The sequence below is a fragment of the Pan paniscus genome, chromosome 5 (assembly GCF_029289425.2).
Source record: "Pan paniscus chromosome 5, NHGRI_mPanPan1-v2.0_pri, whole genome shotgun sequence".
Classification (NCBI taxonomy): Eukaryota; Metazoa; Chordata; class Mammalia; order Primates; family Hominidae; genus Pan; species Pan paniscus.
The window spans coordinates 53,907,262-53,924,042 of NC_073254.2; the positions used below are offsets into that span (position 1 = coordinate 53,907,262).

At 44.3% G+C, this 16,781-nt stretch overlaps 1 protein-coding gene across 2 annotated transcripts in view; it reads right to left on the reverse strand.

Annotated features, from left to right (window-relative positions):
* The window catches only part of KIF6 (kinesin family member 6), a 389,937-nt gene that overhangs the window by 82,534 nt on the left and 290,622 nt on the right, over nt 1-16,781 (reverse strand). For both annotated transcript variants that reach the window (XM_003833335.7, XM_034962039.3), the window contains exon 15: nt 7,366-7,421. In XM_003833335.7, coding sequence (XP_003833383.2) covers nt 7,366-7,421 — 56 coding nt within the window. The remainder of the gene's footprint in view (nt 1-7,365; nt 7,422-16,781) is intronic.

Consider the following 16,781-nt stretch of genomic DNA (forward strand, 5'->3'; position numbering starts at 1 on the left):
ATCAAGTAATATACAGTCGGTTCTCTTACAACCATGTTTCTTTAACAGGAATTATCTCATATGCAGTTGGTTAACAGGGAACTGATGTCAGTGTAATACATAGTCTTATTTGTTCACATAGGATTTTCTCCTCGTATGTTAAAATTTTGCACCACCAAGTAAAAACAACTGAATACAAAGTAAGCTGGCACAGCCGAGCCCAGGAAGCTGTGGAGAAATGCAGGACTGAACTGCAGCCCCCTTGCCTCCACGTTCCTTTTCGTGGTCCAGCGTGGCTGGGTGCTGTCTCTTAGGGGGGCTTATCGTACTGCTGTCCCCCATCTCTGCACATGATGCTCATGTCTCCATCTCTCAGCAGCCTCAACCCTTCCTTAAATCCTCTTCTATCATGATAACCTTATTTTGGAAAAAAAATCTGATGTTTTAATAATAGATTGTGTTTCCTTATGTATTAGGAATTTAGCATGCCATTTATATCATTATTTTTAATAGGGTTGTAATTGGTTTTGTTAGAGTTAAAGCAGCGTGGGTTCCGAGCGGTCTCCCTCAGTCTTAATTTTCCTATAATCCCCGAGTTTTCAGTGTGCCATTTTGTATTTGTTCCATTATAGCACCTATACTTAAATCCAATCTTTAAGCTCCCCATTCACAGCTTTCTTTTTTCCAGGATAAAGAAGTCTAACTGTTGTCTTTTCTCATAAGAACTACCTCCCATTGCTTTACAGATGTCTCTTATTTCAGGCCATAGATAAATTTCTGTAAGGTCTGTGGTAAACATAATTTTTGTGTGCTTAGCATTTCTTCCTTTGGAGAAAGATACCTGCTTGATTCCTTAAAAATTTTGTTCAGTTTATGTGGTGCAGATGGGCTAAGCACCTGCCTGAGGAGTGGGGACATGATCTAGGCCTAGTCAGTCAGAACGTTTTATTCCCCTGGCTGTAGGGATTGGTTCAGAGATAGGTACATGACTTAAGCCAGGTCGATCATTCGTCCCTCCAGTGACTTTTGCCAGTGTTGTTGGGCAAGGTCCCTTTCAACGAAGGTACGAATTCTAAAGACCATGGAAACTTGGAGTTGCCAGGGGCATCTTGCCACTAACTGGGGAGAGGCTGTCAGACAATGTAGTCAAGCAGAACTGAGACAAGGAGGGAGAGGAGAAGAGAGGAGAGAGAGATGCATTTGAAGCTAGTTGTACTCCTTAGATTCCCCACTTACCTGAGACAACACATTTCCTTCTATTCTTACAGTCAAACATTGTAACCAATGCAAGTTGGGTACAAAAAATTAATTGAAGTTTTTGATAAACGCAATTTTAAAAATCAGACAATACTCTAGTGCACTAGCAGAGCTTGTTATTGAAAATAAATGTGGTGAATCATTTAATAAATCAAAAATTACTTTGTAACTTTTAAATCATCCCTTTACCTGCTTTTTTCTGAACCATTTCTATTCTTGTAGGGATCTGGAATTACTGAGGAAATGCAGTATAATGTTGACATGGAAATGCTGGGTAGAGGGAAGGGATGACATCTTGGCTTTTACATTTCTTACTTTTGAGAATATAATATATTTTTTTACTTTATGGTAACACATTTTGATTTTCTGGTCCCCGATGACTCCTCTGCCTGCCCTTAATCAGGCTTTCTCGAGTCCTTATTTGTGCTGGTTTTGGTACATAAGCATAAATATTTCATTACACCTATTCCTACTAAACCACATCTACGTTTATGCTTTGAATTCTTTTGTATTTTTTGAAGCATCAATAAACCCACTCAGTTGGAATCGTATACAGCCTGAAAATACAACCCTTCAACTCTATTCTCCAAACCACTGAAAATGATAGTTGAAACACATGTGGGACACTGAATCCTACCACGGCTGCTGCAAACCCATGGGGGACCTTTGTGCAAACTAGAAAAAGGTGTGCCTTCCTATGGGCAGATGCAACGCTGAGTGGCGCACATGGGATGGAGAGCAAGGGCAGGCTGGACTTCAGCCCCACTCACTGCCACAACTGGGCCCCAAAGTGCCAAAGATGACCTGTCATTAATCACGCTACAAAGAGACTTTAATTTTCGTGGGCTATGCTCAAAGCTCCTGAACTAGGGTCTAGTTTGAGCCTTTTGTTGGGCATATCGGGTAGGATAAAGGCCAAAGAATCAGGGAAACTGAATAACAACTGAGAGAAATTTAAACTCAGAAGACAATGTCAAAGTCAGGTAAATGTGAATTTATGGAGATCATATATAGTGTTAAAAAGTTCTGGAGTTGGACAGAAATTCTAGTTTGGCCACTTACAAAGGCATTTCACTGCAACTCATTAAAAAAAAAAATCTGGCCAGGTGCGGTGGCTCATGCCTGTAATCCCAACACTTTGGGAGGCTGAAGCAGGTGGATCACAAGGTCAGGAGTTCAAGATCAGCCTGGCCAAGATGGTGAAACCCTGTCTCTACTAAAAATACAAAAAATTGGCCAGGTGTGGTGGTGGGCGCCTATAATCCCAGCTACTCAGGAGGCTGAGGCAGAGAATTGCTTGAACCCGGGAGGCAGAAGTTGCAGTGACCCGAGATTGCGCTATTGCACTCCAGCCTGGATGACAGAGTGAAACTCTGTCTCAAAACAAACAAACAAACAAAACCTATAAAACAGTGAAAATACCATATTTCATAGAATCTAAGACAATGTCAACTAGAAGACCAATCGCCAATACAGAGATTTTTAAAATGTAAAAAAAAAAAAAAAAAAAAAGGCCAAATGGGACGGTTAAATACATCCCGACAACACAGATGTTAAGAGTGTAAAAACTGTGTCCTTAGAATCTGTGACATATATGGTAAAACCCACCTTACAGGTGTGTCTCCTCCCTGTGAGGATTAAATGAGATAACATAGGTCAAGTTCTCAGGCCAGCCTGGAGTAAGTGCTCAATAAATGCTGAAGGCTGCTGTTACTGCTGGTGTTGTCCTTGTAATTTGGAGCTGGCAACAAATAGTAACAAAAGGATATACTTGATCCGGGTCATCATAATCTAGCAAAACAGCCTGGATGTTGTCTTTTCCTTACTCCAGGATAAGTTACAAGAAGCAGACATGCAGGAGGTAGGTCCAAAAGTAAACCTCCAACGACGCTTAAGTACAGAACAGGCACAGAACTGACAAATAGCAAAAGCAGTCTGGTTTATTCTGCCGACAGAGACCCAGATCTGAGAAATGATTTTCCCAAATCCCAAATGTACAAGAGAAACATTTTTTAAAAGGGCATTGGTCAAATGGTGGGTTGGGGGGTTCTTGAATTTGGAGTAGGGGGAAAAAAACTTCCAGAATGTTTTGCTAGCTTTTCTAGTGTTTGTTTTTCTCTTTCTTTGCCTCTCACTAACAGCTTCTTCTATTACATTCCCCGTGATTTTTGAATTGATTGCTGAGTGCCTCACTAGTGAAAACCCACTGTGCAGCCTCCTGTGATGTGAGTTTTCATTTAGGCCTGGAGGGGTCTGTGGAGGGATGAAGAGGTGCCAAGAGGTGTCAGTCAAGCTCTTTTACCTGCCTGCAAGGCAGCTGTTTCAGAACTAGTCTGGAGTGGGCCTTAAGCCAGTGAACAGCCATTCATTGTCCTTTGTTGCCAAAGACAATGCTGCCAGTGGTAAAACAGTGATGATGTAAAAAAACTAATGCCTGGATTCTAGTAAGCAAAACCATGCCTGGCTTATGCCACTGCCTCTAAAGCAGTCTACTTCTTTTCCCAGTTTGGGCTCAGTGGCATTTTTAGAGACATGACAGATGGAAGCAGGGTGTAAATGAAAGTGTGTGAAACCCCAGCCCATGTGAAGAAAAGCAGCCGAATGATCTTGTATATGGAACAGGTAGATACAATAAAAATGGCTCTCCGACAGAAACACAGACTCTTATTATTTTTCAGGGAGATTTTAAATTGGTTACTCCTCCCATTTCTTATTTCAACTTATTTCAACATCAGGATTGATGTAAATGGCGTCTAGAGAAAGACAAAAAGGAGTTTGTGGCAAGAGTTTATCTACCTAGTTGGGTTGGCTTCTTTTAAGAGAAGGAAATTACATGGAAGTTCAGACTGATTATGCCATATAAAAATTAGATATTATACAGCCACTACTAAATTGATAGCCTTTAGGGAGTTTTGAGAAGGAAGGCAGCTCAAGAGGCAGCTGTGGATCACAATGTCAGAGAAAAAACAAACTACCCGAGGAGACAGTGGCAACCTGAACTTTAAACATGTGGGCTGACTGGTTTGCAGTTCACAAATACAGCTTTTGTTTCTTCTCTGCGGGCCAATTACGTGTGTACCCCTCGGCATCTCAATCTTGCCTCAGGGTCCAGAGGCAGGATGTAGCCCAGTTGGGAGTGGAGCTGAGTCACCATCCCGTGCAGACAGGGCAAATTCATGTCATGCTCCTGCCTCCTGCCTCCTAGATTCACTGAAGGACTCCTTGGGGACTGCAAATTCCATTTGATTTCATTTCTCCCTAAGAAAAATGCACTCACTCATATCCTAAATTTCCAGAAACTTGTGTCCTTCAAGGTTGCCTTGGAAATTTTAAATGTGTGTACAAGTTCCACCTTCCTCCTCCTTAGTCCTAACCTGGTGTCTGAGATGTCGTGATGGCAGGCTACTCCCTGAGGTCAAGCACCGTGAGGGGGTATTCAGTAATACGGCTGAGTCTCAATGACCCACTCACCTGGGCCCCTTGGATTAGAGCACAATTTGAAAGATGGGTGGCCAGGAATGGGTCTCACTGTGGTATTTGCATAAAGTGAAGTGAAGACTGGCATTGGCTTTATAGGCATCACTGAATTAACTATGTTCTTGGCAGCAATGGAAGCTTGAATCTCAATATTGGTGTGAGCTATGCTTGTTATTTTCTGGATAAAACAAATGTTTACTTGTCCAGATCTTCTCCTAGCATATCTGGGCCCTTTGAACATGAATTATAAGCAGACACCTTCTCTGGGCAGATCAAATGACAGCCCTCAGTTGGTTGGCCCTTGGCTCTTGGGCAGGAAACACCTGTGCAGATTTTAAGGCAGCCCCCAACCTGCCTAATCTTCAGAATGTGGCAAACTTGCTCCACCAACATACACGATTGCACCGCAGTTATGGGGAATTTGTAGTTATTTCCATTGTACTCAGAGAGAAAAACTAAGTATATTAGTATAGCCAATTGGTGCCTTCCATCATTAGTCTATTTCATTAATGTTGGAACGGTTTTATTTTGGTTTACAGAGTAAGATTTTTTTAAGAGCAAAACTTTATATTATTTCTTAGGGAGAAACAGTTTATAAAAGGTCTTCTCTCTTATCCCTCCAAGGATGAAAACAGACCACTGGGTCCCTTGAGGTAAGAGGATGCTGACAAATTGGCCCTGGCTCCACTGAAGTCAGCTTCCTCTTTCCGCTCCTTCTCCCCTTCAAGCCAAGTAGACTATCACTGCCCACTGTCTGGGACTGGGATGCCCCCCAGCAGAGTGTCTGCCTTCCCACCTGAAGGAGATCAGCCTAGGATCAATTTCCTTATTGGTGTGGGTGACTGGGCCCTCTGAGAATCAGATAAGCTATGGATGGACATAATCTTCAGAAAAATACAAACATTCCTAACTCCCAGTTTTTCTCATGCAGTTTTAGGATGTTCAGGAATCCAGGTCAAGAAAGGGGTTTGAAATCTTTTTTTGTGCCAGTGATCTTCTGGCAGTCTGATGACCTTACGGACCCCTTCTCAGGATAATAATTTGGTGCATAAAGTAAAATACGCAGGCTTTTAAGATAAACCAATTATATTGAAATAGTTATCAAAATTGTAAAACCTTTTGTGATACAGAAATATCTATGTACTTTTATATAAATGTATTAAATAAAAAGATCTAATGGTGAGTCTAATAACCACTGTAATTTTGTACTGATAGCACAAAAGATATTTTACAACGTCTGCCCCTCTGTGATATGACATGCAAGCCTCTGTGACTTCCACTGGGTTCATCATTGAGGTGGTGCTAAGTTTCAGTTAGAGGTTAGTGAAAATACAGGGGCATTTCTCTCCTATCAAGATCCTGGACCTTAGGTCAAGAACTCCTGAGACACAAGGATTCTGAGTGTGGCTGTTGGCTGTGTCTCTGGGTCTGGCTGCCTCAGCCCCTTCTGTCTCAGGCCACAGAGGGGACTGTGGGGCTCCTGTTTACCGACCGAGACAAACTGAGGCTATCGTGATTTTTATATTCTGTTAGAAAAATTAAAGGGGGCACTCACAGTGGCTTCTGTCCTGTCCTCACTTGTAGGCGGAGAAAAGCGGGTAGTAAGAGAGACCCAGCGGGCCAGCTGTGAGCCGGTAACTGCTGCCTTCTCCAGCACAGAGGTGAGGCACAGGGATCGCCTCTGTGAAGCTGCCCTGGGCCTGGGAGATGGGTCTCTGTGGTATCTTTTAGTTTGGGATGAAGAAAACATTGTCCTCTTACTTTTAAAAGGATTTGAGGCTGGGTGTGGTGGCTCACCACCTGTAGTCCCAGCACTTCAGGAGGCCGAGGTGGGTGGATCACTTGAGGTCAGGAGTTCGAGACCAGCCTAGCCAACGTGGTGAAACCCCATCTCTACTAAAGTCACAAAAATTAGCTGGGTGTGATGGCATGCACCCATAGTCCCAGTCACATGGGAAGCTGAGGCAGGAGAATCACTTGAACCTGGGAGGTGGAGGTTGCAGTGAGCTGAGATCGCGCCACTGCACTCCAGCCTGGGCAACAGAGTGAGACTCTGTCTCAAAAAAAAAAAAAAAAAAAAGAGAATTCGAGGCACATTTTACTGAGTTGCCTCTTGCCTTAACTTCACCTTTGCAGGGGTACTCACCTAAGTGGGGAGCCCTCCGTGGCAGCCTCCACCCTGGGAAGGCACGATGGCTTGTTTTTGCTTCTTATCCTCCCACCGGCTTATTGACTGATGCTAAAATATCGTACCTGTGCCAAATATGCTAAGTAGAAGCTTTGGGAGGTTTAAGAGTGTTTCACCATACTTGAAATACGAAATGACGTCTCACTGTAACCGTGAAGTTATGATTAGCTGAGCTACTGCTGAAAAACACCAGGGAAAAGCACAACTCTCTGATTGGGATGCTGGAGCTCAGGTCTGCCTGAGGATGAAAAGTTCAAGTTCTAGACAAAAGAAAGTGATTTTCCTGCTGGGTGGTGGGAGGGATCACACACTTCCTAGGGAAGGCTCTCAAAGCAGCTTCCTTGGCAGGGGCTCTCCTGAAACTGGCCATTTGGGGCTTCATGGCCATTTGGAGGCACATCATGACCTGATTTTCACCAGGAAAATGGTTTCTGAAAGAGGCTCACAGAATATCATCTGCTTACCAATTTTACTTCTTGCTTCATTTATACTTTCTCCCAGGGCCTTGGCTTCAGAAAATCTGGAGGGGAAAAAAATGAAAATTGTAGTTTTTCTGTTCATCCTACAAGATGTTTTAAAAATAATAGATTTCTTAGAGGTCACTAAAATATGATGAAACTTTATTGAAAGACACAAAAGAAAAATCTAAATAAGTAAAATATATTAGGCTTAAAAATAGAGAGAAAATTGGTATTAATTATAGGTATTGTTAATTTTTACTCTATCCAGCACAGAATTTGTATTCTCATAGTCTCTCATTTATGACTTTTAATTTATATTATTTCATGATGCAAAGATATCAGAATAAAGCCTGGCTGTAAGGTTTCTGTGCTGTGTTCTATTGATTATGATACCAAGATCTTATAACCAAAGAATATATACTTACATAACTTTTTTCTGATTATAAAATAATATATCAGAGGTTGTAAAACTATGGCTGGTTATGAGACAAATCTGGCCTGCTGCCTGTTTCTGTAAATAAAGTTGCCCTGGAACACCGCCACTCCTATTCACTGACGCATTTTCTGTGGCTGCTTTCACGCTACAAGACAGAGTCGACTAGATGTGACAGAGACTGCATGGCCTAAAGGTCTGAAAATATTTTCTACCTCACCCTTTATAGAAGAAGTTTGCTGATTCCTGTTATATACCATTATTAAGCCAGATTTTGAAAATACAAAAACAAGAAAAAAATTCTCAAGTACTCCTCTACCCAGAAATAAGCACATTGGATACACGTATCCACCCCGTCTTTTATAGAGCCAGTTTTTATAGGGTTGGGATCATAATACAGATATGATTTTGTGCCCCGATGTTTTTTTTTCACTTAGCATTGTAACATAAGTCCTTCCCTGTATTATGAGATGCATACCTTTGATGGCTTCATGCTAGTCTACTAGATTGTTGTGCTAATGTTTAGTGAGTGATTCCTTTATGTTTCTGGCCTATGTTTGAGACACCCACGATGAGCCAACTTTGCGCTAGAGAAGCAGACAGGACATGGCCTATGTGAGAACATGTAGTTCAGTCCCTATACATAGTGGGCCCTCATGAAATGTTAGTTGCTTTCCCTCCTCTCCTTTCTGCCATGAAGTTAAAGATACAATTGAAAGCCTATGAAAGCAAGCACCTAATAGATAGCTGAATTAAATGGCTGTACCTTGGCGGGTGCTAGTCATGCCATTAGCGTTTGACTAGGGAGTGGCTGTCCACGAGAGAGCGGGGAGCTGTCAGGAAAGCTTCATGTACAAGGTGGGAGTGACCTGGGTTTTGTGGATCCACAGGAGTTTTTAGAAAATGTTTTATTATGAAAATTTCCAAATATACACAGGATAGTAGAATGAACCCTAACATACCCAGTATCACATTTTATTAATTGTCCAGTTTTATTTCAACTATTTCCCCTCCTGCTCCCCACTCTTCTCTTCTCACTTCCCCATCTCTAATATCCCGGCAAATCCCAGATATCCTATTGTTTCATCCTTGAACACTTTAGTTGACTGGGATTGTGTTGGAGGAAGTGAGCAGAGGAGGGCATTCCAGGCAGGGGAACAACATAAGCAAAGGCCAGAGTGCCACGACTGCTCTGTGTTGGATGGAAAAGAAGTGTGAATTATGTCATTGCTATTTTCCAAATCTGTCTGCTTGGCCTGGGACTGTGGACAGGAGGTTTCCAGGGAAGGGGACTAAAGTTTTTCTCAATGTTAGTTTCTTGGGACTCCGCCCCTGGCTCCCTTATTAAGGCTGTTCAGGCTCATCGTAGATTATGTATGTCCTCTCCTCAGCGACGGCCTGTCACCTTCCAGGGAGAAGTACAGTTCCACTTGATGCAATTCAGACATTTACATGATGCACAGGTCACTGTGCTGGGCTCTGTGGGCTCATATGGCCTCTGCTGCTGGGCAGGCATAAGGCGACATTTGCTGCAGGCCATTTGGAAGATGAGGACCATCTTCAACTCTCCATTCTGCCAAGGGAGGGCCTATGATCATTTCATCACTGCTCTGTCCATCCCCAGTACCTAGGATTCATAGGATCTGACAGTCACATGTTGCTCAACGAGTGACTCCTCCCATTTCCTGTTCCATAGGCTTCTGGAAGCTTTAGACTCTTCGGAATAAGGAAAATACAAAAGCAAGGGTGCAAAACTGCTGAAATTCACACTGAAATTCACATCAATGCTGGAGGAAACCAGAGTACAGATAGAAAAGGAAGACAACATAAGCAGAAGAGGGACTTTCCACCGCAGTACTGCCCAGAGAATCCCTGACAAGCCTGGGATGGAGTCCCCCAGCCTTGGCGGTGCCCAGATGTGTCTGGGGGACCTGGCAGAGGGAGCCGCTGAGTGCTGTGGTCAACTCTCTCCAAAGAGCCGCCCTGCTCCAGAGCTGGCAGAAACTGTGTGGAAAGCCACGAGCTGTTCCTGTTTCTCTGCTGCAACCCAGTCCTGAGCTAAAAAGGGCTTTCCCACTGGAGAGGTGTGGTCTGAGGGCTGTGCAGTCTTCATGAGACCATTTTCCCGTCACTCTGGAAGTTGTCACCACTCCAGGCCACCCCACCCACATGTGTTCCTGATCCCTGGTTGTCAAGACGAACTCTGAAAGGCCCAACCCTGAGTGTGTAGAGGGAAAGAGCAAGTGTCAAAGGAGATGGGAGAGATGAGAAGGCTAAGGACTCGGTTAGGAAAGATGTGAGAAAGAGGGTGACCCCATCAGTGCTGCCACGTTCTTCCTGGCCCACCTGCATCTCCACACCTCTCCAGCCAGCCCCAGTCTCCCTCCCTCCTCACTTACTCCCTTTCCTCCTGCCCCTCCGTCTGAATTCTGCTCACCTAAACTTCACCAGGGGGAGTTTCCTGCCTCCTGATTATCTAAAAGGCCCATCCTCATCCATGAGATGGCTCAGGGAGCCAACTTCTGGCCAAGGGTATGCTGCACCCCTGTATGATATCCTAAGGTGCTGCTCACTGCTACGCTGATGAGGCTGCACCTTGAGGAGGGGCAGGAAGGTTGTGTAACTCAGCCAGGACCACTGATGAGCGCCTGAGGGTTTCTTTCTATTGGTGCCAAAGCATTCCTATTAGGGCGTCGTTAGTTGTGTGGCTGGCTTTGGGGAGTGTAAGATAGCTGGGTGCAGTTCCAGTGTGGATGCAGGCAGGCTGCCATGTCACCTGCACACAAAATCCTGTGCAGGGGCAGGGGCTGGGCTTGGAAGGGAGAAGGAATGCGATGCTCTGCTGTTCTTCTACTAGCCTGGCTTCCCGTAACACCCAGCCCTCCTCAACTATGGCTCCCACTGTGTGCCAGACAGGTACTTGCAGACCCTGGGGAAATGCTCTGTTATTGGCTTCCAAGGGCCCCGGCTCTTCTGTCCTTTTCCCCCTCTCTCTGGCACCTCCTTCTCAGTCTCCTTTGCTGATGTGTTCTGCAGCCTGTTCCTTGAATGTTGATAATCCACAGGATTTTGTCCTAGGCCCACTCCTCATTTTCCCTACTCCCTGTAGGCATTCCCTTTATGCCAGCATCTCCTTGGCTATCTCAACTGTCATCTCTCAAATCTCCACCTCAGCCCTGCTTTAGTTCCTGACTCAGGTATCCAACAGCCTGTTTGATACCTTGAAGATAACTAAAATCGACTGTACCCAAAAAGAACTAATCATCTGCCCTGAACACCTCCCCTGTTTTTCCTGTTGTTCCTGTCTCAATGCACGGCACCATCACTTACGGATGGCTCATGTCAGTAACCTGCACGCCACCCTTTGCCCCTCTCTCCATTAGCGCCTTCCCTCAATCCTGGAGTCTCAGCCATTCTCTATCCTCAATATCTATCAGAGCATTCCACTTAGCTCCAACTGCCTGAGAGCAGAACGCTGCCATCTCTCTCCCAGATTATTGCAACCACTGCTTGCTCCTTCCCCTGCAATCGCACTGCCTGTCCGCAGGCTAGTCCCCACATTTTAGCCTGAGTGATTCTTCTTAATGCAAACCTGGTCCTGTTACTCCCCTGCTCAAAACTCCTCAAGTGCTCCCCAGTGACCTCAGGAGAAAGTCCAGATTCCCTAACAGGGCGAAGTAGACTCTTCACGCTCTGGCTCCTGCTGCCTTCTCCAGCTTCTTCTCTTCCATCCCCCACAACATTCCCAGGCAGGCTTGAATCTTAGTTTCATCAAGTGTCACACTGGCTCTCATCTTGGGGACGTCCCCTTTACTTGGAGCCTGTCTTTTCCTCTGACTAATTTCTGCCTAACCCCTCAGTTTCCACAGTGATGTCTCCTCCTCTGGATAGCATTCCAGGACTGTGCAGGTCTACAATACATGACACCCCCAGGTGCTCCCCAGCACCCTGCTCTTCTGCCATCATAAGCAGATGGCATACTATATGTGAATTGCCTGTTTACTTGTTTGTTTCCCTTTCAATATGGTAAGCTCCATGAGGACAGCAACCACATCTGCTTAATTCACTCTTTTCTCTGGGGCTTAGAACAGGGGCTTGCACCTAGTAAGCATTCCATAAATATTTGTAGAATAAAAGAAGATAAGCACGTGAGCAAGTGTGTGTGCCAAGGCAACGTGCACAAGTGAAGAGCGCTGGACTGGAAGTCAGAGGAGGACCAAATGCCTACCTCACCTCTTAGCGACTGGGTCTCAGGATCTTCATTTCTAGGATTAGAATGAGATGCCATCAGGGCTGGGTTGATGTGGAAAGAGCATGCATGCAAATATGTTTTGTGTGTCATAAATTCATTATGACCATGGCCTGGCAGTGTAGGAACCCCCCGTAGGGAATGTGATGGACTGTGAGGTGGGAATGTGTGTTGGAAGCAGTAACCACAGACAATAGTTTGTCTCAGCAAACCAAAGTATTAGAAAGGATCTCTGCAAGTCAATGGTCAAGGACACTCAAGATGGTTGCTGAGTTTCTCATTTTCAATGGAAATGAAAAGGATGGAGGAATTGAGGGAGAATCTGATGTTAACTTCCAAGATCAGTTCCAGAAAGAATCCCATCCTGCTGTGGGGTGTGTCAGGCGGAGATACTCATCATGACTGGGGAAGCAGCTGGCTCTGCCCCACACACCATTCACTAGGGATCATGGGCAGTGGCTGCTTTTACCCATGGGCCAAAGAGAGGGGCTGGTGTTCAGCAGCCACTCAGTCCCCAAGAGCCTCTGCAACCAGATGCTCTGTCATGCCAGCTGAGATTGCTTTCTGAGAATGGTGGGCCAATATGTGTTTGAGGGCAAAGGGTTCCTACAATATCTTTCCTACTTTTCTTGTCTAGAACAACTAACTTAATATGTTGCTTTTTCATAGAGTGAACATCCAATACCCTTCCCTGTCAGAGAGGAGGACAGAAGACTGGGCCTATATTTTGCCATTTTTTTCCTCCATAAACTTGTACCTTGTACCCTGGCTGCCTCCACTTTATTGTAATAAAGATCCACCCTTTGTTCCCCTTATGCTTTTTAAAAAATGCTAGTATTCCTTTCCTGTTTCATCTCTCCCGCTATGGCCTCCCTCTCCCGCCTCCAGTTGATCAGCTCCTCCCCTGACCCTCCAGAAGCCTGCTGCATCCTCCTACTTCTCGGAAGCTGTAAAGTCTTCTCCAGCCATTTTCTTGGCTGCCAAGATTTCTCAAAGTCAATTTCAAATTGTCATTCACAAACAAAAAAAGTGTTTTTTGAGTACCTTTTTTTTTTTTCCTGTGGCCAGCACTGCTTTTAAAATTGTGGAGAGGCTGAGAAGATTCTAATCTAATCTCTGCTCTCAGAGTTTATCATTTTAGTTCAGCAGAAAAGATGTAAATACAAAAAAAAAAAAAAAAGCAAAAATCATAAGGGTTAAAATGAAAGTCTAATGGGAGCCAGGAAACTCCTCCTCACCATGGGAGTTACCTCCTGATGGTGCCACACGGTTTCTCTCCACCCTCGGTCCGGTTTTCCTGTTGGTTTTAGATGGCTGTTTGATTCTATGTTAGAAGGATCCAACTGAGTGAAGGGGTGCTTTGCTTTGTTTAGTTTACATTTTCAACACCTTCATTTCCAATAGCAGTTAATCTCCCCATTTATTTCTTCTTTTGTTATTGAATGGGACTCTGAGACTGATGGATTCAGTTTGTATGAAAAATCTGCCACAAAAGAAAGCTTGCAGTGCCTGGGCACTGGTATTTGCCAAGCATGGGGTTTCCAGCCTCTCTTCATATTATTGTATACTATAGGGATGAGTCATGCCTGGAAAATGTGATTGTGAATTGCAATTGTTCTCTGCTGAAAAATCTGGCTTAAGAATTGGCTCACATGCTCTAGTTCACCAAAGGGCGAACATCCTATTCATGTGCCAACATCTTATTTCTCTTGTCACATACAGGCAGCACAACTTCCTCAGACTGGAGACCAGAGCTTAGGGATGCTAGAAATCCCCTGTGAGAGCAGCAAAGGGTGCAGGAAAAAGGGGAAGAAAAACCTTTCTATTAAGTAACATGGGGCTGAATGCATTGGCTTACACCTGTAATCCCAGTACTTTGGGAGGCCCAGGGATGGGGGAGGATCATTTGAGCCCAGGAGTTCTAGACCACCTTTGGCAACACAGAGGGACCTCATCTCTACAAAAGGTAAAATTAGTCAGGCGTGATGGCATGCATCTGTAGTCCCAGCTACTCGGGAGGCTGAGGCAGGAGGATCACTTGAATCTGGGAGGTTGAGGCTGCAGTAAGCCATGATCACACCACTGCACTCCAGCCTAGGCGACAGAGTGAGACTCTGTCTCTTCAAAAAAAAGTAACATGGAATGAAGGGGATGGGGGAACCACTCACTGTCCCCTCCTGCAACTCTAAATCAATTCTTATACTCTGGGTCAGGGCTGAGAGAGTCAGAAGAGATTGTGGGTCACCAATAATCCCTACATTTGTGCTTAGAACCTACTTGCAATGGGGTAGAGAGGCTGAACTCATTCAAGGCTTTTGCATGGGGGCAATTAGTTCCAGCCCCTATTTAGTGGCACTTTGCCAACATAATGTCCCAACACCAGCATGGTCAGACCACAGAATTAGTCTGATGTGAGAAGTTTGGGGTGAAATGGGAGTCCAGGCTGGTGGGTCCTGGTTGCTGAGGTCTATTGGGAAGCTGAGGCTTAGAGATGAGGCAGGAAGCCATCGCTGAATTTCACCCTGAGTCAACCCCCTCCAGTCTGTGTCTGTATTCCCAGAACTGCCCATCTTCCCACAGTTGGGCCACATGAGTCCTTCCTGTCACTAGAGGGAATGGAAGCAAATGTGTGGAAGGGGCCCAGGTTACTGGAAGAGCATTTCCTAAAGTAAGGGTGGCATGGAAGTGACCCTATGAGCATCTGTGAAGCCTTCCTTTGATGTCTGTTGTTGAAACCCTGCTTATGCAGTTATTTGTTTTCATACAAGAACATTTTTCTTATTCCCCTTCCTTAAGCAGTTATGAACATGTAATATCTAATAATTCAATACTCTCCATCAATACAAATAAGAGCTCCAATCCTAAGAAAGGGGTAGGTTCTGGGTTACATCCCCTATACCAAATAGACCTTTAATGGTTAGTATTACAGGAACATTAGTCAGATATAGAAATTTTTAAAAAAATATGGGCTGGTCTCCTGACTTTTCATTTGATTTAAAAAGACTGATTTACTGCTGGGAAAACCTCTTTTCAGAGGAAAGCTTGTGTGAGTTTTAGTTCCCTTGCACTATGGCCACAAGGAAGATAGGATCATTGGTATTGCCAGCCCATCCTGCATAACTTAGGTATGTTTAAACTCAAAAGCACATTTGTCACATGGGTTGTCAGAACTCTACTGTACAGAGTTAAGTGAGCTCTATATTAGAAGGCTTTGGAAGACCACAACATCCTCATCCCACTCAGCCCCGACCCAAATCCCTGCTGAAAATAGACCTAAACTCAGGTTACAAACCAGAACCAGAAACAATGCCAACTTTATAATAAGAAAGATGAAGTGCTATGTTCTCCCTAAGTCAGTGGTTCTTTGATTTGAGCATGTGTAAGAATCACTTGGTAATTTTTTTCTAACCTGTAGTGTTTGGGGGATCTTACCTTAGGGATTCTGGATCTCATGGTTTCTGGACACTGTCTAAGCCAGTGGTTTTCAAACCTACTTGCTACTGGAATCTGCTTTTTAAAAAGAGATGCTCAGGTTGCACCTAATTTAATTAGAATATCTGGGGAGTCAGGGCCAGGCTTTGGTAGATTTTAAAAGCTCTGTGGGTTGTTTTAATATGAAGCCAGTTACGAGTCCCTGGTGTAAGCTAAGAAGCCTCTCGTATAGACATGGCTGAAGGCTCTTTGGAAGTCTTTTGGATGAGGCAGCTAGCTTGACATGCTTATCTTCAGACAGACAAGGTATCCTGCCCCAACACGTCCAACTAGCCATATTAAAAATTCATGTCTTACAACATGGATAAGCATTAGAAGGCTTGTGAAACCCTTGGATTTACAGGCTAAAATTTGTGCAGATGTGCATATGTCCCCCTTTCTAGGGAGACAGTCTTCAGCTTCACTGGATTCACTTTATTTTCTTCCCTATCCCCTTGTTTTATTCGTTTATTCATTCATTCCTTTTTATCCCCATGCCCTGCTCCCATTCTTGTGGGTAAAGTATGCTAAAGTATATCTGGGACTCATAAAGTATACCTTTTTGCTAAAGCATATCTTTGTTTGCATGTTTTTCTTTGCTTTCTGTGGATCTATTTGTAATTTATCTGAATGATGTGCTCTTACTCAGAGCTATGCTTTTAAGGTCTATGTTAATTGGTATGCATACATCTAATCCATGATTCCCACCTGCTGCGTCCTGCTTCATGGGGCATCGGCATTATTCTACCTGTCTACTTCCCCAGTGATGGATACTCAGCATGTTTCCAACTCTCCTTGGCCATGAATAGCCAAGGCTGCTCACAGCAGCCTGGAGTATGTCACCTTATAAACCTGCATGAGAACTTCTTGGGAAATATACCCAGAAGAGGAATTGCTGGGTCACGGCAGGAAGCAAGTAGTTCTTTTGACTAGGAAGGGCTGGACTGCCGTCCATATACAGAGCCATATACTCCCACTCCCTTCACTGGATTCCTGAATGAGCTGAGATCTGCCTTCTGGTAAAGTGTAAAAGCCAGGATGATAGTCTAGGCTGGGCCTTCGACCCTCATTGCGGTTTGCTTTTCCGTTTGCCTTTCTTTTTCCTTCTTCCGGGTCTACCTTCTTTCCCATTCCCTGTGGCTGCTGTATTAAACCTTCATCACCACCCTCAAGTCTCTTATTCTACCTCAACTTCTTTTTCACAGAGAAAACTGAGGTCATCTTTAATTTTCTCTCTCTTCTTCTCAGTGTGCCAATGTCAGCCCC